This window comes from Pholis gunnellus (genome assembly GCF_910591455.1).
Source record: "Pholis gunnellus genome assembly, chromosome: 9".
In the NCBI taxonomy this organism is placed as follows: Eukaryota; Metazoa; Chordata; class Actinopteri; order Perciformes; family Pholidae; genus Pholis; species Pholis gunnellus.
The window spans coordinates 1,179,319-1,204,780 of NC_136535.1; the positions used below are offsets into that span (position 1 = coordinate 1,179,319).

Genomic DNA, 25,462 nt, shown 5'->3' on the forward strand with positions numbered 1-25,462 from the left:
AAATGCATTAACTGGTCAGTCAGTTGCCAAGTTTTCTATTTATTTACTTATTTATTTCTCCTAATTGTTTAGAGCATGTATTCTTTCATGTGTGCTTGAACAGGTCAGTATCCTTTTAGGCTTATAAATGAAAGCAGGTTAAAAATGTGTACCATCCCTATTACCTACGACTGAGAACACATACACATATGGAAAATGCAGGTTTTGTTTTTGAAGAGTTTGTGGATAAAGTTTTACCGGCCTTTTGTGGATTGAAACAGAAGTCTCCCAGTGGACGTCAGCAAGCCACACTCCGTGAGGCACCGGCCCTCTGTCTTGTCTTCAGTCTCAATTCTCATTCATCGTAAATGACATAAAGACAAGAAAACAGGCAATGATTTAGTCTCTTATGAACCCTTAGGTCCCTTTAACAGCATCATAAACTTTATTCCTAAATGAAACCCCTTCCTTATGAAACAAACAGTTCAAACGGCAAAGGAATCTTCTGTATCTCCCAAGAAAGTTTTATTGTCACTTGAGCACATTCACACACACACCTTCCGACCTTGATCTGGAGGGAATTTTTAGGCGTGTGAGGGGGGTTCGGTGGGCTACCCTTCTGAAACGAAGTTCATTGTGTACTCAATAACTCATTTGTTATATTACGTCCCTTTTAAGAAGAGCTCATGTTGTATTTATTAACTCATTTAATTCCTTACGTCTTCTCAAAAGAAGCTCATTTTTATCCAATACCTCGTTTAATTCATTACGTCTTCAAAAAGAAGCTCATTTCATTTTATTAACTCACTTTATTCATTACGTCTTCTCAAAGAAAGCTCATTTCATTTTATTTTTTTTTTTTTTAACTTGCTTAATTCAATACATCGGGCAACATATCTGTCCTTACAAGTTATTAAATGTCCTGTTCTCAAATCACAACCGTTATATGATTATTCAATCATAATGTGTTTTTTCTTTTAACTTTAAACATGTCTTCTCCTCCTCTGCAGCTCTCACAGCACACAGCTGGAACACATCAGCAGCCAGATCTCACACACACACACAATTTCACCCGGTAGCAAACGCACACACAATTTCACCTAGCTCTGCTCCAAAGTAAACACCCGATATTCAGAGCACACACACATTTCTCTATCCCAAGAAACACCACATTTGCACAACACAGACACACAGCATGCTTTTTGCCGCTTTTTTCCTTTATTTTCTTATAAAATTTCTGCTACCTCTGAGATGTAAATATCCGATGAGAGGCTGCATCAGACACCATTCGTCAACCAATGCCAGAGTGGTAACAGTCAATCGAATTTCTATTCTACATTCTCCAGTTATCAAACTGACCATAAGGTGTTGTTCCAGGTTTTGTCGGCCCGTACTACAGCTCCTTCACCGAGGGCTTCTACCTATCTGATTTGCGGCTCAATTATATGATCATTTCCTTTAAGCTTATCCCTCTCTCATTACTCTCTCTTATCCCTTTTTACATTTATTTATTCAAATTACCTGGATCCAGGTTTCCCCAATTTTGTCTTTCTAACTTAATTCCTGACTATGTCAAAGCCATCGTTACACAGTGGCTAATATGCATGTCGTACCATTAAGACTGTGTGGGCCCACTCTCATTAATCTAGCACAATACTATTTAGCACCCTTATCGTTACAATGAAGCTATTCTAATTCATTCCTTATTTCTCATACTTCTTTTCTTCACTTCTTATCTTCTCTATATTCATTCCCCCCATTTGCGTATTCCCTCACGCAAATAAAATCAAATTTAGCACGGAGTTTCACTTCAAACATCAAACCAACAGCACATGTCCCTAAAGAGGTTCTTATTTTACGGTATGACCAAGCAATCAACATACAACAGCCCCAATGACTGATCAGATCGAGGGAGCTCACCGTATATGAAGTTGATGGAGGAATCGCAGGTCACATCCGAGCTGCTCGTGACGCCAAGTTTGTAGTGTTTTCATGCGGCAGTGATGTTGAAGTGATGATCGAAGGAAGCTCCGCGGACACTGTTCTTGATATTATAATGAAGTTTATTACAAACAAGCAACACATGTCATACAGCCGGCTAGCGCGACCGGAGAGTCTCAGCCAATTCAAAATGACTCTAAAGTGCGGAGAATCCTCAGTCTCCTTATATCCCGCTGATGCCCATCCCCAGAGGTTAGAGACGATAACTCACAAGGAGCGTAGCATGTTGGCCGCTCTAGGACCCCTAATAAACATGTCTCGGACATGGGCCCCTGGTCCGCCACGCACCCTGCTCCGATAATAAGGAACATCTGGACATGTCACCGGGCGCATAAATTAAGGACCTGGCTCCTACATTCCCTATCTCTGTTCCATGCAAAGGACAGAGTTCATGCCTTCTACACTCCATATATCTACTCCATGCAAAGGACATGAGTTCAAACACTTATGCTGTTTAATGTGTAGGCGGAAAATACACCACACTTTCTCTCTTCTTCTACAAACCCACACGCACGTACATAGTTACAAGCACATACTGGTTGAGCGAACTACCTCAGACACGTGTAGATAACGCGATCTCTATTGACTCGCACCATTTTGTGGTCTCGCGAGGCATGGTCCCGTGTGAAACTCCCACGTGATGTAGCCACGTTTTAGATTACATCCGCAATTATCCGAGCAGTACACGCACACACGCACTCACGCACGTTGATTTTAGATAGTGCTCATTAATAAACTCTTTAAAGAACAGCTTTCTGTGATTACTTTGTACATGTATTGTGATAATAGCTGGATATGTGGTCTGTACTCAAATTCAAACATTCACTGTTCACTCTAAATGTGTCACGGGAGGTCAAGACAGTACAGTACAGACACTCACCCGCTCTGATCCGCCTCTCTCTCTCTCCTGTGGCGGAAGGTGAGCACGGCCGAGCTGCATGGGCTCCACCTCCGGGAAGGAAGAAGAAGACGAGCTCGGAGCCGGAAGATGTATCCGCTCGCCTTGATAGGCTGACGCCGAAGCACGAGGGCGAAAACTGGAGGAAGATGACGTCACGGGGAATTCCCCTTGGGATCGGTAGTTCCTCTCACGTCGCCTCTCCCGCATCCGATTGTCCAGCTCAATCGTGAGCTTCATCAGTCCTTCCAACGATCCAGGCTTATTACAGATGGCCAACTCAAACCGTCCAAGCCAGTCCCTGCACGATGAGGCCAATCTGAGAGACCTCAGCTGCCATGGATCTCTGTGCCTCATGCATGTCCATGAGCATCTGCTGGTGTGCCTCAAGCAGAGCGCTGTGTCCGGTCAGCGTAGCTGCTCCTGTGGTTGCTGGATCCATACTGGTCAGTCCGTTCTGTCACGGGAGGTCAAGATGAGGACCCAATAGCAAGACCACAGGAGACAGAGTCTGGCAAAACAGATTTTATTTCACCAGTATTTAAAGGAGGATGTGTGGAGCCCGTGGTCCGACACAGGTAGCCAAATCGACGATGTGTGTCCCGTGGCACGACACCGGAGGGCAGGCAGATCGACGGTGTGAGATCCCGTGGTTCGACACCGGAGGCAGGCAGATCGACGGTGTGAGGTCCCGTGGTTCGACACCGGAGGCAGGCAGATCGACGGTGTGAGGTCCCGTGGTTCGACACCGGAGGCAGGCAGATCGACGGTGTGAGGTCCCGTGGTTCGACACCGGAGGCCAGGCAGAACAGCGAATATTCTACAACGTAGTGGAGAGGAAGGAAGTTAGTCCAAGGAAACATCAACAGATAATTCACGGAACAGAGGTGAGACTACCGAGGCAGAAGACGAAATGGACTGACAACCCAGGCCTGCAGGGCCAGGGTTGATATGCAGCCAGGCGGTGATCAGTGGAATCAGGATCAGCTGGTAACGATCCAGATTGTCCGCAGCTGGGTGCCAATCAGGGGTGTGGCCATGGAAATTGTCTGGAGGCAGGTCCAAGAAAACAAACACCGAGCACATGACGTACAATAACAAACAGGGGAATGACAGACACATGAGGAGAGGAGATTGGGGGAACACAGAGGTTAACACACAATGGTTCAGACAGGAATCCTGACAGTACCCCCCCCCCCCTCAACGGGAGCCTCCAGGCGGTCCGCCAGGCTTGTCTGGATGCAGACGACGAAAATCCCGAATCAGAGTGGGGTCGAGGATCCGAGAGCGGGGCACCCATGTGCGTTCCTCTGGACCGTATCCCTCCCAATCCACAAGGTATTGGAAACCCCGACCCCGGCGACGAACATCCAGAAGTCTGTTGACCGTATGCGCCGGGCCTCCGTCGATGAGCCGGGCGGGAGGTGGGGGTCTGGCCGGAGGGCACAGGGCACTGGTGGACACCGGTTTGATCAGCGACACGTGGAACGTCGGGTGAATCCTCATGGACGAGGGGAGTTTCAGACGAACTGCAGAAGGGTTGATAATGGCCTGGATCTCAAAAGGACCGATGAACCGGGGGGACATTTTCCGAGATTCGGTCCTTAATGGGATGTCCTTGGTGGAGAGCCACACCTCTTGACCGACTTGGTAACGTGGAGCCGGGATGCGGCGGTGATCCGCCAAGCGTTTATTTTGTTCAGCGGTACGGAGAAGAGCGGCCCGGGTCTCCCTCCACACCTTCCTACAGCGACGAAGGTCGAGCTGAACAGAGGGAACGGCTATCTCCACCTCCTGCGCGGGGAACAGAGGTGGCTGGTACCCCAGGGAGGCCTCGAATGGAGTTTGACCAGTCGCCGAAGAAGTGTGAGAATTGTGGGCATATTCCACCCAGGGCAGGTGAGTACTCCAGCTGGAGGGGTTAGATGCTGCCACGCAGCGGAGCGAGGCCTCGAGCTCCTGATTCAGTCTCTGTCTGCCCGTTGGACTGGGGGTGGAACCCAGAAGACAGACTGATGGTCGCGCCGAGGACCCGGCCGAAGGCTCTCCAGACCTGGGATACGAACTGCGGACCTCGGTCAGAAACAATGTCCACAGGGATCCCATGCAGACGGAACACCTGGCTGACCATAACGTCAGCCGTCTCCTGAGCAGAGGGAAGCTTGGGCAGCACGAGGAAGTGAGCCGCCTTGGAGAAGCGGTCAACCACCGTAACAATGACAGTGTACCCCTGCGATGGTGGCAGACCTGTGACAAAGCTCTAGTGTCTGCCTCCAGTGATGTCCACCATAAGGTTCGCCGAAGCATGTCAATGGTGCGTCTGATGCCCGGGTGACAGGAGAACCGGGAGGTATGCGCCCATTGGAGCACTTGGGAGCGTGCAGGCGGAGGAACAAAGAGGCGGCCTGGAGGTCCGCCTCCGGGGTCTGGCTGGGTCCGGAGAGCGTCCTGCACCACCGATTCAATCTCCCAGGTGAGAGCGGCTGCCACACAGGTTGCCGGGAGAATGGTGCCAGGACTGGAGGAGTGACCCTCGGGAGAGAACTGGCGAGAGAGAGCATCAGGCTTGGTATTCTTGTGGCCGGGGCGGTAGGAGATGGAAAAGTCAAAACGTCCAAAGAATAGTGACCACCGAGCCTGACGAGAGTTCAACCGCTTAGCCGTCCGAATGTACTCCAGGTTCTTATGGTCCGTCCAGACCACGAATGGATGAACAGCCCCTTCTAGCCAGTGTCTCCATTCCTCGAGAGCCAGCTTGATTGCCAGCAGTTCCCGGTTTCCCACATCATAATTTCTTTCTGCCGGGTTCAACTGGCGGGAATAGTAGGCGCAAGGGCGAAGCTTAGAGTCAGCTTCCGAACGTTGTGACAGGATGGCCCCCACGCCTGTGTCAGAGGCGTCCACTTCAACGAAGAACTGTCGGGTGTCGTCGGGCTGAATCTGGATGGGGCGGAGGAGAACCGTTCCATGAGGAGTTTAAATGCCAGACCAGCCTCCGGTGTCCACACGAACATGGTCTTGGAGGAGGTGAGCCCAGTGAGGGGGGATGCCAGCTTGCTGTAGTTCCTGATGAACCGGCGGTAGAAGTTGGCAAATCCCAGGAATTGTTGGAGCTGTTTCCGAGAGGAGGGAGTCGGCCATTCAGTTACGGCTTTGACCTTCTCTGGATCAGCCCTTACTTGACCCTTCTCAATGATGAATCCCAGGAACTGAACTGTGGTCACATGGAACTCGCATTTCTCTGCCTTCACGAACAGCTTATTCTCCAGTAGGCGTTGGAGGACCATCCGGACGTGGCGCTGATGCTCCTGAAGACCAGAAGAATAGATGAGGATATCATCTAGGTACACAAACACAAAACGGTTCAGGAAGTCCCGGAGTACGTCGTTCACCAACGCTTGGAAAACTGCGGGGGCATTGGTTAGTCCAAAAGGCATGACCAAGTACTCAAAGTGACCGAGGGGGGTGTTGAACCCCGTCTTCCACTCATCACCTGCTCGGATCCGCACCAGGTGGTACGCATTGCGAAGGTCCAGCTTGGTGAAGATTGTGGCTCCAGACAGGGGTTCGAATGCAGAGTTAATCAGTGGCAGAGGGTACTTGTTCCGGGTGGTGATGCTGTTCAAACCTCGATAGTCGATGCAGGGCCGGAGGCTCTTATCCTTCTTTGCAACAAAGAAGAATCCGGCTCCGAGTGGTGATGAGGATGGACGAATGATTCCAGCCTTCAAAGACTGTGTGATGTACTCCTCCATAGACGCCTTCTCCGGTCTAGACAGGTTATATAACCGACTGGAAGGGAACGAAGCACCCGGGTGGAGGTCAATAGCACAGTCGTAGGGGCGGTGAGGTGGTAAGGAGAGGGCCCGAGCCTTGCTAAACACCTCCCCAATGTCATGGTAGACGGTGGGAATGGAGGAGAGATCTGGCGACGGCAAGGTGGGGCCCTGGAGATGTCCTTCATGGGGTTGCGCAGATCTAAGGCAGTTAGCATGACAGTGGGAGCTCCATGCGGCAATACTCCCAGCCGCCCAGTCAATCTGAGGGTTGTGGGTGGTGAGCCAAGGGTGGCCCAGAACTAGAGGGTTTTGGGGAGAAGAAAAAACGTAGAACTGAAGTCTCTCTCTGTGATTACCGGACAGGATGAGCTGAAGTGGCTGGGTCCGGTGAGTGACCCTGGCCAGGAAGCTGCCATCTAGGGCATTGACCACTAGTGGACACTCCAACGTCTCTAGGGGGATCTGGGCTCTAGCTATAAATTCTGTGTCCATGAAGTTTTGCTCCGCTCCAGAGTCCACTAGTGCAGAGAGAGAGAGAGAGCGGGAATGCAGAGAGAGAGACGCAGGCAACAAAAGTCTTGGTAGGGAGTTGAGAGAAGGTTTGGGTCCGCTCACCAGTATCCCAACCATTACTGGCGAGCGCCCCCCATTTGGCCGAACTGGACAGGAGGACACTAAATGTCCCAGGCGACCACAGTACAGACACTCACCCGCTCTGATCCGCCTCTCTCTCTCTCCTGTGGCGGAAGGTGAGCACGGCCGAGCTGCATGGGCTCCACCTCCGGGAAGGAAGAAGAAGACGAGCTCGGAGCCGGAAGATGTATCCGCTCGCCTTGATAGGCTGACGCCGAAGCACGAGGGCGAAAACTGGAGGAAGATGACGTCACGGGGAATTCCCCTTGGGATCGGTAGTTCCTCTCACGTCGCCTCTCCCGCATCCGATTGTCCAGCTCAATCGTGAGCTTCATCAGTCCTTCCAACGATCCAGGCTTATTACAGATGGCCAACTCAAACCGTCCAAGCCAGTCCCTGCACGATGAGGCCAATCTGAGAGACCTCAGCTGCCATGGATCTCTGTGCCTCATGCATGTCCATGAGCATCTGCTGGTGTGCCTCAAGCAGAGCGCTGTGTCCGGTCAGCGTAGCTGCTCCTGTGGTTGCTGGATCCATACTGGTCAGTCCGTTCTGTCACGGGAGGTCAAGATGAGGACCCAATAGCAAGACCACAGGAGACAGAGTCTGGCAAAACAGATTTTATTTCACCAGTATTTAAAGGAGGATGTGTGGAGCCCGTGGTCCGACACAGGTAGCCAAATCGACGATGTGTGTCCCGTGGCACGACACCGGAGGGCAGGCAGATCGACGGTGTGAGATCCCGTGGTTCGACACCGGAGGCAGGCAGATCGACGGTGTGAGGTCCCGTGGTTCGACACCGGAGGCAGGCAGATCGACGGTGTGAGGTCCCGTGGTTCGACACCGGAGGCCAGGCAGAACAGCGAATATTCTACAACGTAGTGGAGAGGAAGGAAGTTAGTCCAAGGAAACATCAACAGATAATTCACGGAACAGAGGTAAGACTACTGAGGCAGAAGACGAAACGGACTGACAACCCAGGCCTGCAGGGCCAGGGTTGATAAGCAGCCAGGCGGTGATCAGTGGAATCAGGATCAGCTGGTAACGATCCAGATTGTCCGCAGCTGGGTGCCAATCAGGGGTGTGGCCATGGAAATTGTCTGGAGGCAGGTCCAAGAAAACAAACACCGAGCACATGACGTACAATAACAAACAGGGGAATGACAGACACATGAGGAGAGGAGATTGGGGGAACACAGAGGTTAACACACAATGGTTCAGACAGGAATCCTCACAAAATGTGTAATAGTACTTTGATTATTGACATTGTGAGTGAATTCTAATTATGAGACTTAATTCATAGTTTGGTTATTGGTCCCTGTTCTCAGGGTGGTGCCTCGTTATTATTAATAATTGTTAATAATTTTATTGAAATTAATAATTCTATTGATTGTCAATAATTTAGTTTTTCATATTTGCTCCTTTTCGTTCCCAACAACAGATATAGCGGTCTTCACACCATTATGTTTTGCTATGGGCCTTTCATTGCGGCCTTCGTCTGCCTGCTGACAAAGTCTTCAAAAGAGAATGTGGGGAAGCAAACACCCTGTTGCTCTTTGTACCTTGAACCAACAATAAGCCATTTCTCTTGTAGGTTTGGTTGCAGCTTTTCAATGGAGTGGCAAAGTAACTCCATTGAAAAGCTGGAGTTACAGTATGTCTAAAAAATACAAAATACAGTATGTCAAAAATAAATCATAGTATAATATGTAGCAAAAAGTCATAGCATCGTTTTTCAAAAAAAGTAATTGTACAGTATGTCAGCAAAAGTCAAGAAAGGTCATAATATTGTAATTAAAAAAAGGTCCTTAATAATTAATAATATAGTATGTCAAAAAAAGTAATAAATTAGTCATAGTAGATTATATCTAATTTAAAAATTGAATTTTAATTTGAATATACTTCGTGTTTTTCTTGTCTTCTGACCCCTCAAAGCACTTTAACACTACATGTGATCATTCACCCTTTCACACCCATTCATACACTGATGGCAGAGGCTACCATGCAAGGTGCCACCTGCCCATCAGTAGAAAACGCTAAAAAGTCATAGTATAGTATGTTAAAGAATCAATAAAAAAGACATGGTATTTTATTTATTATTTTATTTTAAAAAGTAATTACAGTATTTCTAAAAATATATCATATCATCATATATCATAGTAAAGTATGTCTAAGAATGTCGTAAAAAGTTATATTACTTAAAAAACAAATTAAAAAGTCATCTTAGAGATTGTAAAAACAATCATTAAAAAAGTCTTAGTCCGGCTTAGTCTTATAATAATAAAAAATGTAAATTGTGTGTCAATTTCTGAGAGTTCATTGAAGCAATCAAATAAACTCTCCAAGTTTGATGTAAGCAGATAACAGTAACGTTAAGTTGCTTGTGTGTGGTATCAGGAAACATGACAAGTCATAACGTTCCTCTGTCATCTGAACCCAGAACTATACTACCTGACCAAAGCTATTGCTTCCACTATTAACATATGATAGATAGACATTAACTGTAAACGGACTGTACTTGTATAGCGCTTTTCTAGTCTTCCGACCACTCACCATGTCATCATTCACCCATTCATACACAGGGGATACCATACAGGGTTCATTCATACACCGTAGGCAATTTTGGGGTTAAGCCCAAGAACACATCGACATAGGCTAGCGGAGACCCGGGGATCGAACTGCCGATCCTCTGATTGAAGAACGACCCTGCTCTACCACTGAGCCACAGTCGCCCCAACTGTACATAAACAGGTGTGTCTGAGCATCACCTCAAACTGAGGACACACTTCAATCTGAAACTGGGAGTGATCGGGAATATTTTGAAGATAGTTGATGATTTCATAATCATTGTGGTTTAACCTTATCTTCTAAACTAAGTATTTGTTCACTGATCACTTTAAGAAATCGCATAAAGAAAAAAATGTAACTGTGTTTTTATTGTGGAAAGGGACAGTCATCCGAGCATGCTCCTGCGCCGTAGCGGGACTGAGGTTCTTTAGTCTACACACTGTATGTCTCTGCTGGAAAAGTAAACTCTCAATAAGCCAAAAAGACATTATCAAGAGTAACTTTAATTTCACATTTCATTTCCACACAGTTGCATACTTCCACATATATATATATATCATATGTGCTTGGACTAGTACTGCTGCACTGTTGACTCAGGAGTTATAGTTTTTGATTCTTTAATGTCAACATCCTGTGGAAACTGACATTGGTTCAGGAAACAGGAAGCTGGCATCAACACAGTCCACAGAGCAGTTCCTGATGGTGAGATTGCAGACAGCCATGTCATGAGTTGGTGGTTGAAATAAAGGCATTTCTGCAGTTGACCATCACTTCCAGAGGAGCAGCAACAAAACGGCAGTGCCTTAAAGTCAAACAGCGTATCTGGTGAGGAGGATCTGCAGCTCATCAAATGAGCCTTGAGCTGAGGTCTAGTGTGTGTGTGGTCTCCTCGCTGTCAGCACCGACTGACTGCTGCTCCGCCAACATGTCTGTTAGCTTCAGCTCAAGCACTGGATCCCTGGACTCTGCTGACACCTGCAGGACAAGGGCAGTACTGTGATCATATGCCACAACATCAGACTGATGTTTTCTCCCTATTACTCATACTTGTCAGGAATTTATCACTTTTCACAAGCTTTCTCCACATCAATGAAGTTTCATTTTAGACACAGAAATTAAGATAATTACAAAATACTGTCATTTCATTTCTATTAAAATGTTTAACGTTATTCTTCAGTTTATGTGATAGTAGGACAACAATAGCTCCTAAAAGTGCCTTTGAGGTGAAATAAAAACAGTGCATGTTTTATTTGGTTTAAGAAACAGGAGCATTCCTGTTGGACATTCAGTATGAACATTAGGACTATTTGCCACCATCTGCCATTTTTGCCAAGAGTACTTTCAGACAGAATGCAAATATTATGCAGTGAAAATGTTACGTTTGTTTGTTTGTTTTGGAACGAGATAGATTTTCTTACACCACAAATACAGAAATAGGCCATACAGTTACAAGCTACAAATAAATCAGTGATTTCTTTCCCCACGAAAACATGAGGTTGTGAAACAGCAGCTCTTTGATTGATGATTCCACTCATCAAAGTTTAGCTGGTAACCCTAGTTAGCACTTAGGCTACATCCACCCTACTACATTTCTATTTAAAAACGCATATCTTTTTCTAAGTTTAAACCGAGCATCCACACTACTCCGGAGTTTTAGAGCACTGAAAACGGAGTTTAGAAAAGTTACCGAAAGCCGGGTAAGATTGAAAACTCCGGGGGTGCCTCCTAGTGTGGACGGCGGAACCGGAGAAGTTTTCAAACAATAATGGAGACACCCGCGTTCGCTACTTGATTGGGTCTTAGCAGTCAAGACATTTCTTTCCCCGATTATCGATCGACTACCAGTCGTTAATTCGACATGGATAAGTGATTACAGACGTTGCTGATCTTGTTGTCTATACTAGCAGCTGTTGGCCAGTTAAATTCTGCATTTTGTAATTTGTAATTCTACTACTTGCTGACATGCGGAGGAAGCAGCTGTTATTGGAGCGATTAGTGAACAGCGTGTCCAGTGGCGTTATCAGCCCTACGGAGCCAACGTCTGAAGTCACAGTTTGCGGCTTTGAGGAGGGTGGTGGAAACAAAATGGAGGACTTTCCTTTTCTTATTTATGCTTATTTTGTTCTGCACAACTATTGTGAAGTCCACACAGAAACTGTAAAGGAACATAAGCATAAATACTCTCCAGCACGACAGGGACTTCAGCCACCGGCAGAGCTACGAGTGTGAGAGCAGACTGTAATGCAATGGTACTATTTTATGGACATGCAGAGCGGAGTGTTCAGGTGTGTGTGATGTCAGACGTTGGCGTGTACAGTCCGCACTTTGAGTTGTATGAATCCAGTCAGTCAACAGTCTCGGTGTTATGCTAATGTTGCACTCATAATGTTAGCCAAAGATACGACGGTCTCCTAAACTTATTTTACACATAACACTGCATGGTGTCAGAAGATGGCCAAATTCCCACCTCCCAAAAACTTTGACTTCTCTCGCCCGGATCAATGGCCGGAGTGGCGCCAGAGATTTCATCGCTTCAGGATAGCAACAAAACTCAATAAAGATCCCGGAGAAGTACAGGTCTGTACGCTTCTCTACTCGTTCGGGAAAGAAGCCGAACATGTTTTCAAAACGTTCACGTTTTCAAAACACGGAACAGTACGAGGAAGATGCAGATGATTATGAGACTGTAATGGCGAAACTGGACAGTTATTGTCAAGTCAAACAAGGGTTTTCTTTTATGCAAGGAGAAACAATATAAATAACTGAAAGGAGTTTAAACTAGTGTTCGGAGGGGAAGCAGGGCGGAACCAATCTGCCTGGAGGTTTATATAAGCAGAGACTCTGTAACACGCCGGTCGCAAAAAATACGGTCCGACGTCAGACAAGCACCATACCGACGAGGATCACAGTGTGGAGATCTACGATGTCGATGCATGACTGACGAGTCCGAAAGGTTTGGAGAGGCAGCCGGTAAGGAAGCTGAACTGTACAACAACTGAGACATTGGGGCTGATGTGAAGATCACTGCCGTCACCAGTTGGGTGGCGTTAGCATTAGCGTTACGTCACGGGGATCTGCGGCAAATACAAACGCCAATAGTCTGGCCCTTTGTTGTGTAATACCGTTGTTTGTTGTGGTTGATTGTCTGGGAATGGGTTCTATCTGGTTGTGGTAAATTGTAAGAGTTTAAGTGGTTTACTGATAGTATTGTAAATACACATGACGTACAGCATTAACTGTATTGATTAATATCAGGGCATGTTTAGAATAGGATGTGGCACTGGCGCTTTATTAATCAAGCCATTATGAAAGCTTTGCCTGTGTACATTAATTTGTATATTTAATATGGGTTCTGTTTTCTGTTTCTTTTCTATTTAAAGGTTTTTTACCTAGATGGCTAAGTGAAACCTTGGAAGAATACATCAGAAGCCTGTATGAGCCAGCTGATACCTGTGCATTTGCAGATGTGAAAGATGAAAATATCCGTGACAGGTTAGTCATAGGGATATTAGATAAAGAGCTATCAGAGAAGCTACAGCTAATGCCACACTTGACGCTCGATAAAGCGGTAGAGCTAGTGCGGCAGTCTGAGCAAGTAAAAGAGCATATTAGCCAGCAGGGAGCTAATGCTAACTGTTCTCAAGTGAGTGAAGTAGCTTACAAGCAGCTTGCGCAATACAATGAAAAACAGAGAAACGGACGCTGGCAGACAAAAGTGGCCAGAGCGAAACGAAGTGTTAACATTAAGGGACACAAATGTTCTAGATGTGGTAGAGTGCATGCTAAAGAAGACAATTGTGCCGCACGTGATGCAGAATGCCACAAGTGTAAGAAGCTAGGACATTTTGCAGCAGTATGCCGTTCCCGCGTGATCACTGCACCCTACGAGGGAGGAGATGGGAGACACGTTCAATTCCTGGGGTAAATTACAGATGTGGACGACTCAAACAAAGCATGGACAGTAAAACTGCCGGTTCAAGATATTAAAATCGACACAGGGGCAGATTTAAGTGTCATTTCAGAAAATACTTTTAACCTGCTGACAAATAAGCCATGACTGAAAACTGGTGTAACCAAATTAGGCAGCTCAGGAGTTAGAGTGAACTGCAAGGTTTACTTCACATCTACTACTGAGTGGAAAAAGCAAATATTCAGGTTTAAAGTAAATGTGATAAAGGGGCCACATGGCAGCAACCTGCTGAGCCGTAATGTAGCTATTGCTATGGGCCTAGTCAAGCGAATAGAAGAGATCAAAAGCACAGAGCATTTGAGTGATGCCAGCCCAGCAGACATAGGCAGACTGAAGATAAAGCCAATCAAAATCAGACTGCAGGAGGACGCTGTACCCTACAGTGTGACTACGGCAAGGCATGCGTCAGTGCCTATGCTCTCTAAAGTAAAAAAGAACTGGACCGCATGGTAGCCAGTGGCATGATAGAGCCAATCAAGGAGCCCACGGAGTGGTGTGCTCCGATGGTTGCTGTACCCAAGAAGAACAAAGAGCAGCCAAGGATTTGCGTTGATCTAAATCGCCTGAATAAAGCAGTGAAGAGAGAGAAGTTTATTCTGCCCACAATAGATGACATGCTACCTATGTCATCTTTGCAGGCGCAAAAGTGTTTTCCCTTTTGGACGCAGCAAGTGGTTTCTGGCAGATACCACTAGACAGAGAGTGTGCCAAACTCACTACCTTCACAACTCCCTTTGGAAGGTATTTCTTTAATAGACTGCCATTTGGAATCACAAGTGCACCAGAAATCTTTCAACATGAAATGACTAAGCTCTTGAAAGATCAAGAATGTCTGGCGGTTTACATGGACGACATCCTTATTTATTCAGACTCTGAAGAAGTCCATGAAGTGAGACTCTGGACACACTGGAGAAAGCTGGTTTAAAGCTAAACCACGAGAAATGTCTCCTGCGTCAGCAACGACTCAACTACCTTGGACACCGCATTGATGAGCATGGCATTCGGCTAGCTGAGGCTAAGGTCAAGGCCGTCACTCAGCTTGAGCCACCAAACAATGTCACTGATCTGAGAAGGATCCTGGGGATGATACACTACGTACCTGCCAAACCTGTCTGACGTCACCAAACCCCTCAACTACTCAAAAACAACGTGACATGGGTATGGAGTGCAATGCAGGAGGAGGCCTTTAAGAATGTAAAACAACTCATCACAGAGTCACCTGTACTAGCATTCTACGATATGAGAAAGCCTACCATTATCAGTGCAGATGCTAGTAGTTATGGCTTAGTCCTGCTTCAGAAACATGATGAACAGTTGAAACCAGTAGCGTTTTGTTCCAGAACACTCACTGATGCTGAGCAACGCTATGCGCAAATTGAAAAGGAGTGTCTTGCTGCAGTGTGAGAAGTTCTCCAGGTACCTCTATGGACTAGACTCCTTTGAGTTTATAGAGGAAGATTTTAGTTTACTACCTTATATTACTAAAGACTACCATAATACTCTCATATTGTCTGTAACAAATCAACCAATCTACTTCCTGTTTACACCGGCTCCGCATGCTGGAGTATAATTTCAGACATATCACTTCTGATACGTCCGAATATCACATAGTCATGCGGTATTCGTTTTCAGGCTTTTAAGCAAAAATGTGTGAATGTAGAAGTAGCCTCAGACTCTTACAGGAGGAGCTCCTCTCCGCCTCAGCATGATGCCATCTGTGAGTAACGCCTTCCCTGTCTCTTCAAACAGAGCAGAGTCCTCCAGCTCACCGTGGCTCTTCAACTCTGTGTACTTGTCTACAAACCTGCGGGAGCAAAGTGAAACATTTAGTCACATTGTCAAGGAAATAATGTCTGTTATTTAACTCAATGAATGAATTTTATTTTATTCAACTGTCTTTTCAACCCTGCACTTGGTGTGCAAACACTACAGATTCTGGAACACACATAAAAACAATTCACAGCCAAATCATTTAGATCACACCTGACATTCTGACAGGTGCTTTCGTGCTTGTATATCATATCTTTTCATAAATCACTCCAAAACCGAAATGATGATTGGGGGGAAACATACCTCTGACACGTCGAAACAAAGTTTGACTTGGCCAGATCCAAAGACCGAGGACCCGTCCCATACTGCACATAGAACTTCCTGAAAGGCAGATTTGTATGAGTGAGTGGGGCCTCAACAATAAGGATGCTCACTTGCGCGGGGCAAGTAGAATACCATGTCGGGCGAGTAACTTTAGCAACTTACTTGCCCAAGTAAGTGATAAAAAGAATTTAACACATTGCTTCTCCGTTGCTGATAATGGTCGCTAAGGGGTGTTCTGATTTATTTACTTAAAGCTACTATAAGAAACTTATTGTGTTGGTTTTGGCGGTCCCTGTGGACAAACGTTAAGCACCAAACTCCATTCAGAAAACCTCTCATTTCACTACAATAAGAATCTGACAGTCTGTCCCTCTCAGTCCTGGTTCTTGTTCTCTCGTGCTTCCCTCCCCTCCAGTGGGCCCAGCAAAACGGCCTGGGACTCCAGCAGCGTGGTGTCGGTGTTGACTCCCAGCGGGGACCAGAGAAGCAGTGAGGAGAAGCTCTACTCCGGGAGGAGGAGGAGGTGCTGCTGCCGGGAGCTGAGCTCTCCTCCTACCCTCGGATCCCCGACTGCAGGTCAAAGTCCATGGTGGACTGGTCTCTGCTGGAGGTCCCACTGGAGTCTGAGCTTAAGAAGTTTCTGGTGGACCTGCATGATTTCATCCGATTTTGTGTGAAATCAGACCCATACACCAATGACAGGCTTAAAGAATAACAATTTAAAATAGACAATCTATTTGATGGTCTTGTTAATGGTAATGGTCTGTACTTGTATCGTTGTTTTCTAGTCTTCCGAGCACTCAAAGTGCTTTAACACTACATGTTCATTCACCCTTTCACACCCATTCATACAATGAAACTAGTGAATTAAGAATGACGGGCTAGGAGGGAACCAGCGAACGCACTGCGGTGTATCCACAAACAGTTAATAAAGCTATGAGCTGTGACAAAACAAAACCTAATGATTTCATTTATTCAGGTAAACAACAGGCCTGCTGAACTAATCGGTGCTATGACACATGAAGTAGGGGATTCCTAACAAAATATGATTCAAACAGCCATGACGTTGTTTGTGGTTACCAGTGTCAAATAACAACACTCCCGATCAATGTGTTATTTTCACAATATTTACACAGAAAGCATGTAGGTGCTTACACATGGAAGCACATATAGTCACTATTGTGAGTACTCGACTTACGCTCGAACTTCATCCTCTCTGTAGAAGATTTCAGGCACAGCTTCCTGTTTGTTGGTACAGGGTCTGGTGTGTGGCTTCACATAAAGTGGGTCCCTCTTGGGTGGAAAAGCCTTATATACATCATACCAGATGGGTTTCTCTGACGGCTTTATGACCCCAGAGCGCATCAGATCTCGAACCCTGTTCATCACACAATTGATCATTAAAATGACATTTGCCAAAAATATGATTCATTGTAAAGCAGAGACTTACACAGAGATTAATGATGTTGCTGGCTTAAATTTAAATATGGTATGTATTAAGCTGCTGTATGATGTTGGCCTCTTGTTTCCAAATTATTAGAATGAGCAATAAGAATAAATGTCACATACTCTGTATTATAATATCCTCAGCAGCCAGCACTGAAGAATTAGTCACTTTGATCGCATTTAATTATGCTGAGCTCCTCAATCCTTCTTTACTGATCTGTTTAACTCATTAGTCAAGAGCTTTGGACCATGGTTAAGACCCCTTCTGATCAGTCGTATGCACACAAACATGACATCCATCTCTGTCGCATGCTTATGTCATCACACTGTATCCTTAAACTCGTTTAACCGTCAACGCTTGAAAAGATAAATTAATTTGCCATTAGTTTCGTCCAAATGTATTTGCAGTTAGTGATGCCTGAGAAGAATGCCGACGTAACGTTAACGTGCCCACGTAAAATGACTTATGTGAGCACGGTCAGCTAATAAAGTCGCCGCTACTGCAGGAGAGACATTTGATTATGAGAACAGTTAACTGATTCCTGAAAACCCCGTTTGACTTAAGCAACGCGTAACGTAAATCTGTGGTAACAACATTTTTTGTGGACCTGATCCGATGGCTTTCAATAGGTAATTGATATGGCTACCATTAGCCATTGTTAGCTGCCTAGCTACTACAAGCTTCTAAGCACAGCGTAAAATGCTGCTCACTTACCGGGTGAATACAGTTCCAAACCTCTCCAGTCTGCTGCCAGCCATTGCTGTTTTTTCATTGACAGCGGTCACGCTCGCTTACAGTGAACTGGTCCAGTGCTAACATATCTCAGACATCCGGTGGGAGCGTCTACTTCTTCTTCTTTGGCAGATTTCCGGCAGACCAGATGCTTTGCGGTACATTTCTGCCTCCCTTGGGTCGGAAGTGTGTTGCAGCTCAGATTATTTCCAAAGGCATAAACCTCTCGTATTTCTACACCCTGTATATACAGTGTATACACATCTATAGTGTACATGCTGTACATAATCATCCATCCATTTACATCCATTCAGTATTTATTTCTTTGCACATTTGTATAGTTTACAGCGTACACAACACATGGCCTAATGCAGTGGTTCTCAAACTGTGGGCCCCTCTAGTGGGGCGCAGCGGTATTGCAGGTGGGGCGCAAGGGGAAATGCAGAATTTTTTTATTCCAATAACTTTATTCATACCTGCAAACTTGTCACTTTTTGGCGAAATTGGCCGTTTTTAATCATAATATATCATACACGTGAATCGTGTAGATCCGTAGAGGGTTTTTTTTTTTTGGGGGGGGGGGGGGGTCAACTGGCCAGCCAGCGTTTCTCCGGTGAGACGAGGAGAAAAGGTGATGTTGTGATCTTCACAATAAAACATGTTTGATGTGACGTGTCGAGTCTTGGCCAATCAGCGTTAAGATGTCTACACCGTTAAAGTTCCGTTAAAGTTCAGACTTGCTGGGTTAAGTTAACGTCCACTGCATGCGGAACTACCCTGCTGCCTACCCTGCTGGATGCTTGCAAATAAAAGATAGGCCACAATTCTAACAGCTGTACAGTAACAGTATAATTAATATTAAGCCATACAGTAATGAAAACGAATCACTTTATTTGTACAGGCGATGGTTCTCGCTACTCTTGCTATCTTTGTTTTTATATGACTGAAACTTTTAGAGGTTAATAATAATAGAGCTGAAATACTGATTAATAACTGAATAATAAATTAGTTTTTTGCTTAAAGTAAATGTCTTATTTGATTTTCTTCTCAGAGTACACCAGAATGCTACATTTTAAAGCTCATATTTAAAATAAAATGCTCCTGGTATGTGTGAGCATATGGCTCACACATATCTGCACTCATTTTGTTTTGTTTTGCACAGGTTGCACTTTGTTATTATCTTAAAAAGATATTCAGTGCAAAACAGGTTAATTGCAGCCACAATAAGCTATTTTTTGCCAAATATTAGTAATTCTTTGCACAGATAGAACTTTATTTGCATTGTTCTAACAAAGTGATTGCACATTGTATTTGTTTTTGTCTGATGGAGCAATCTGGTTTACTTGAAAGTGATTGCAATTTTCTTTATTCTATTATTTGAAAAAGCACAGATGGAGGAGTCACAAAATGTTGTTTCAATAAAAATTCAACATGGACCATTTTGTTACAATTTTGTTGGGGTGGTGGGGCATGAACATTTTTCTTCCTCTAAAGTGGGGCGTGACAGAAAAAGTTTGAGAACCACTGGCCTAATGTATCAATGTTTTATTTATTATTTCATTGTTGGTCATTGATGCTATATATATATATATATATATATATATATGGTTTGCAAACACTTTAAATAAATAAGGTTCTTTTTAACAGCAGTATTCCCTTTACACAGTAGCAGTTAAGCCAATAAAATAATCGAAAACTGTGATCCGCCCCCATGGGTCAAACCCATTGGCCAAAACTGAAATTATTACTCATTCGTCATAGAAACTTGTCAGAGACTCAGTTTTTTTAACAGCACAGCAGAGAGATGGCTTCGATATGCCGGCACGGATTATTCTTTCTTTTTTTTTTGATTTTCATCCAGGAAACATCTAAAAGGTACAGAGCGTTTCAATGTTTATGATGATGGGCTGAGTTGATATCTGTGGCAGATCAATAGTAACTTTATAACGGTTTAAAGTAGAATAATTTGGAGGCGATAGTTCGATGCAGTTTGTTGTGCTTGTGCTCCTGGATATGAAGTGTGTGTGTGAAAGTGCCGTAGGTCGCGGCTGGGATCGATAACGGAGAACATTGCTCGCCTTCTCCTGGCGAGAAATAGGTGAAATTGCGGTAGTACTTGTAGTACCTTGAAGTACTTTGTGTATATATATATATTTTTGAGTGATTAAAACTTTAACTTTTTCTTCAACATGTTATTAATGATGTCCATCCTGTCTGTCTTATTTATCTGTCCTAAATCAGCACATGTCAGTATTTTTTTTGTGTAGAGCCTTTCCCTGAAACCATTGTGATTTACAGTTGCTCTGTATATACAAAAGGACACAGATTTCATTCCAACAAAATAAGAAAACTCTGGATTTACAAAAGCCTCCAGGCAGGCTTAAAATGAGTTTAAAATCTGCATAAATGCGAGTGAGAATGTAAAGAATGCAGCCCCACTCTCCAAACCGTTCTTGTTCCCAGGACCTCAAATACCAATGTGTCCATATTTCAACACCGTTGAGCTGCTGACATGTTCCTTCAGAATCAAAATCAGAATCAGAACCGTTTATTGCCAAGTACAATGAACACAGTGCAATAATCAAGACATAATTTAAAAATAGAAGACATATTAAAATTTACAATAAAATATGGTAAACAAAAACATATAACAGTATGTTCAAACAAGTATATTATAAAAGTGGCAAGATTATTTTAATATAGAAAGGATGTGCAAGGGTGTGTAACAGTAGGAAATTATCATGGGGATGTAAGAGTCAGATTCAGTCATTGGGGGTCCCAGGCTTTGTTGATGAACCCAACTGCAGAAGGAACGAAACTGTTCTTGTGGCGTGAGGTCTTGGTCCTGCCAGAGGGAAGGGACTCGAACAGTTTATGTTCAGGGTGAGAGGGGTCAGCTACAATCCTTCTTGCTTGCTTCAGGGTCCTGGAAGTGAACAAGTCTTGGAGGGACAGCAGATAGCAGTCAATCACTCTTTCAGCAAAGCGAATGATAAGCTGCCCTTGTCCTTGGCAGTGGCTGCAGTGTACCAGACAGTGATGGAGGAGCGGAAGATGGACTCAATGATGGCAGTGTAGAAGTGCACCGTTGACTTCTTCAGCTGCCTCAGGAAGTACATCCTCTGCTCAGCCCTCTTGTTGATGGAGCTGATCTTAAGCTCCCACTTGAGGTCCTGGGTTATGGTGGAGCCCAGGAAGCGGAAGGACTCCACAGCGTTGACGGGGGAGTCACACTATAAGGTCATGTGGGGCTGCGTTCTTGTGGAACTGCATAAATGTCTTTAGAGCTTTGAGCTCTAAGTTGTTTTGTCCGCACCAAGTCACCAAATGGTCAATCTCCCACCTGTAGGTGGACTCAACCCCACCATAGATGAGTCCAATGAGGGTGGTGTCATCCGCGAACTTTAGGAGCTTGACGAACTGGTGACTGGAGGTGCAGCTGTTGGTATACAGGGAGAAGAGCAGAGGGGAAAGAACGCAGCCTTGGGGGGAACCGGTGCTGATGGTCCAAGAGACTGAGACATGTTTTCCCAGCTTCACGTGCTGCTTCCTGTCAGACAGGAAGTCTGTTATCCAATTGCAGGTGGAGTCGGGCACGTGCAGCTGAGTGAGATTGTCATACAGCAGAGACGGGATGATGGTTTTGAAGGCAGAGCTGAAGTCCACAAACAGGATCCTGGCGTAGGTTCCTGAGGAGTCCAGATGCTGGAGGATGAAATGAAGGGCCATGTTGACTGCGTCGTCTACAGACCTGTTGGCTCTTCAGGCGAACTGCAGGGGGTCCAAGAGAGTGTCGGTGAGGGTTTTGAGGTGGGACATTACAAGGTGCACAAAAGACTTCATGACCACAGAGATCAGGGCGACTGGCCTGCATTTTTCCTTTTCAAATATTTCTCCATCGCTGTTCGTCTTGTCACCACAACCTCTCCCGTGCCTCATTTTAGTCATTATTGCGCTACCTACTGCCACTTACTGGCATGGAAGAGTATTATTACTTTGCCAGCCACTATATTGCAGCTCAGACGCTCAACAATGGCAAAGTATTTGCAACAACGAAATAATGTTTTTTTTCACTCATTAAGTGAAATTGGACATTTTCCCACGGCACACCTGCTGATCTCTCACACCACACCGGTGTGCCACGCGGTTGAAAATCACTGCCCTAGAGCACCAAATGTGTACTAATCCACCGCTAAAAATAGTCCTGGCTAAAATTGACAGTGCTTGTTTAAAGTGAAACTATATGTTTGTGAGCTGTTTTTAAAGATGTCTTCAGTAAGAACCAGTGGGCATGGAGCTGAGATGGACTGCATCAGAAAATCGATGGATGGAATGAAGAAAAATATAAAATAATGCCAGCATATTTTTTAACAGGAAATAAAATGGGTGATGTGTCGATCAAGGTATTTTACAGTAATACAACCAAAACCAACTATACACACAGTGCATGCAACAGCTTGTTCCTAAACTAAATCATCATACATCAGAGGGCAATTCAAAAAATAATGAACAAATTTAGCATTATTTGTGTCAGCCTAACCCTACTACAACATGTCCCGCTGGACAACAATGCAGGAAATACTGTGTCTAAGGACATCCTTTTGTTCGTTACTTTGATTTCACAACTCTTGTTTATGAAGAGCAGCACAGGCAGGCTGATTGCTGTGAGGAAAATAAGAGACAGTGAACTTTAAACCCTCCTAGTCAGCTGACTACAGATACAACTACTATATTGAGCCCTGGCTCAACAGGACCTGAAACATTACACACATCACTGTAACACACAGTTCTATAAAAATAAATAACTGACCATATGCAAAATGTATTTAATGTACTGAATATTTAAAAAAATGTCAGTCCAAGAGCGAGAACATGGACAGAGTTTGTGGAGTGATCTGAGAAACCCTGAAAGCACAGAAAAGTGAACAGACTGTCGTTTGTCAGCAGGTGGCTTTTCAGGTTTCACAACAGGGAGAGTTTTAGAGCCGCGAGGCATGCAGGCAGGCTGGTAAGACCAGGTTGAGTTCAGGAATGTCAGCACGTAAGAGGGTGGTGTAGAGAGAGGGACGGAGGTAGGCAGCCTATCAGAGGTGGGGCAAAGAGCAGGAAAGAGAGAGAGAGTCATAAATGCAATAATTACAGCTTAGGCAGAAATAAGTGACGCACTCTGCTGGTTCCAAAGGCTGCCTGTGTAGCTAACAACACTGCTGTACCACTGACAGGAGGGAGAGACGGCCCAGGAATCAATTCTCTGTTCTTGGACTTTGTCTTCGGATTTATTTTTCACCAGAACTTTTGATTTCTAGTCATGGATTTGCTTCTGGATTCTGGCTAATTATGATATATTTTCAAACATAATCTTCCAAACACACTTTTTTTTTAAAGCAAAGGGGATCATTTACCATGTCTGTGACTGCCCTATTCAAGTGGGGGCACAAGTCAACGGAACCCCCAGAGAAGCATCCAGTAGCTGTGGTTAAACCCAGCCAGGGGGAGGACGATGATGAAGATGTGACCAGAGAGCCTATCCGCAGGAACTCCCGCTTCTATCGGTCCATGAGGAAGAAGAGGCCGAGCTCATCTGACCAGCCTGAAAGTAAGAACATATCAGGCCTCCACTGTGCCTGCATTTTAACATTGTTTTTGTACTCAACTTCAAAGTTAATCATCATTTAAGTTGACTTTTCTGGTCCTTTCTGGTTGTATTTAGCCTAATTCAAACCTGTTGGCACTGAATGCATATTTAACATGAACATGCTTCATTGGAGAGCATCACACTGCAGCAGAATGGTTTTGCAAGTGGAATCACTGTGTATTGTTGCTCTGCAGTCTTGCCCCATTGGCAGTTGGCATTGATGCAGTTGATTTTTAAGAAGTGGAACAAAGGCTTGGTACTTCCATCCTATTTACGAGTCCAACCTGAGAAACTAGTTTTGTTTAAGCAGCACTATGATCTGAGTTATTTTTCCACAGGTCAACCTCTGACCTTGTGATTTCAAGCAAAACACAAACTTGAAGTTGGTATGTTGAAATGAAATAACCAACATGTCCCTGATATGACAATGTTCTGGTGTTGATATGAGAGTCTGAAATGATTTGCAAAGTTCTTCTGGTGGAAGTTCTGTTTGTCATCCTGCTTTGTTCTCAACAGTCTGTCAGAGGCACAATCCCAGAAACTGAATGACAGTGATAAAGAATGTATTGTGGTTGCGTTTTTAGTCATTGTTCTCTATAGGAATGTGCAATATTCATACAGTAGAGCCACACCAAACGCAACAATAAAGCATTTGAGCTTAGACTTTGCCCGGCATCTCGGACAGGCCTCAAAGGGAGGGATTAAAGTGATTACTTCATACATAACTAGACAGCTTCAACCTTATAAATAAATTAAATTATAAAACACTGAGGCCTGTTGAAAAATGTCACACAATCCAGTCACCTGATCATCCTGTGACCTGAAATAATAAGGAGAATGTGCATTTTCAGAAGCAGTTTATGAAATTATGATTATGATTACATTTTTTGATCCTATCAACAGTTGTCAGCTATCCCATAGTGATCAATTTCACAGGCACTGATAACTTTGATCTTTGTATTTCATGAGGGATATGATCAGATAGTATTTGTTTTGATAGCATGTCTGATAAATGCACACCAGATCACAGCACAATATAAAGGAATATCTAACTGTACTTTCTCACTGTATTCATATGCTGTGAAGAATAAATACAGCAGTTTCTGTAATTATGAAACCTACAATTTCAAAGAGAGTGCAGGTGGTATTATGTTGGGACAGTTCTAAGTAGATAGAAAAGCTATAATGAAGCTTCTAACATAATACACTGACATCCAGGAAACAGGTCTGTAGCTGACAGAAGCAGCTTTAGCTCAACTTAGCCCAAACACTGGGGCAGGCCAAATATTTCTTATCTATTTGATCTTATTATGTATGAGTTATGTATTATGTGTATCTGCCATGCAGGAAACAAGACATTAGGCCAACATTTGTTTTTGGAGCCACAAACGAGAGACTTTGTGCCATTCAGAGGTTTCCTGTATTTACAGTTTTCTCATAAGTCATTTTATTTTTTGAGGGGAGGAGTCACATAGAGATGGTCTGCTTTTCTTTGCAGTGGAATAAACACTGACCTTGAAGAAAGATAATGCCTCAATATGCTTTACAGAAGTCCGTTTTAACCCTCTGAACCCCAAGCAGTGTTGGGGCGGGTTTTGCTCCTGTCAAATGTTTCTCTCTGTGGCCTTGATTGTCATTGTAATACAAGTCCTGTCTATGGAAACAGAACAATCATGAGTAGAAGTAGAGAGAACTAAAACAAGTTAAATATCTTTGATAATTTATT

General features: G+C 44.6%; 2 protein-coding genes across 2 annotated transcripts in view; one reads left to right on the plus strand and one right to left on the minus strand.

Moving 5' to 3' along the window:
- Window positions 1-9,394: 9,394 nt before the first annotated feature.
- On the minus strand, window positions 9,395-18,216 carry mrps23 (mitochondrial ribosomal protein S23). The gene is made up of 5 exons (XM_079166330.1): window positions 18,084-18,216; window positions 17,121-17,300; window positions 15,902-15,979; window positions 15,509-15,632; window positions 9,395-10,833 (listed from the first exon to the last, which is right to left on the minus strand). The coding sequence occupies exons 1-5, from the start codon at window positions 18,125-18,127 to the stop codon at window positions 10,705-10,707; spliced, it is 555 nt and encodes a 184-aa protein (XP_079022456.1). The 5' UTR covers window positions 18,128-18,216; the 3' UTR covers window positions 9,395-10,704.
- A 5,069-nt stretch (window positions 18,217-23,285) lies between these two features.
- Window positions 23,286-25,462, plus strand: part of ngef (neuronal guanine nucleotide exchange factor) — a 40,445-nt gene continuing 38,268 nt past the window's right edge. Inside the window, exon 1 of the mRNA XM_079166733.1 lies at window positions 23,286-23,697. Within this exon, the coding sequence (XP_079022859.1) occupies window positions 23,505-23,697 (193 nt within the window). The 5' untranslated portion in view covers window positions 23,286-23,504. The remainder of the gene's footprint in view (window positions 23,698-25,462) is intronic.

What these genes read in the sequence shown, in the direction of transcription:
- mrps23 (XM_079166330.1), bottom strand. Translation starts at nt 18,127, where the DNA reads ATGGCTGGCAGCAGACTGGAGAGGTTTGGAACTGTATTCACCCG. An exon ending in AGAGAGGATGAAGTTCGAGC is followed by an intron (nt 15,980 to 17,120) that starts GTAAGTCGAGTA and finishes TCTGCCTTTCAG; the next exon opens with GAAGTTCTATGTGCAGTATG. An exon ending in GGCGGAGAGGAGCTCCTCCT is followed by an intron (nt 10,834 to 15,508) that starts GTAAGAGTCTGA and finishes CTTGTCCTGCAG; the next exon opens with GTGTCAGCAGAGTCCAGGGA.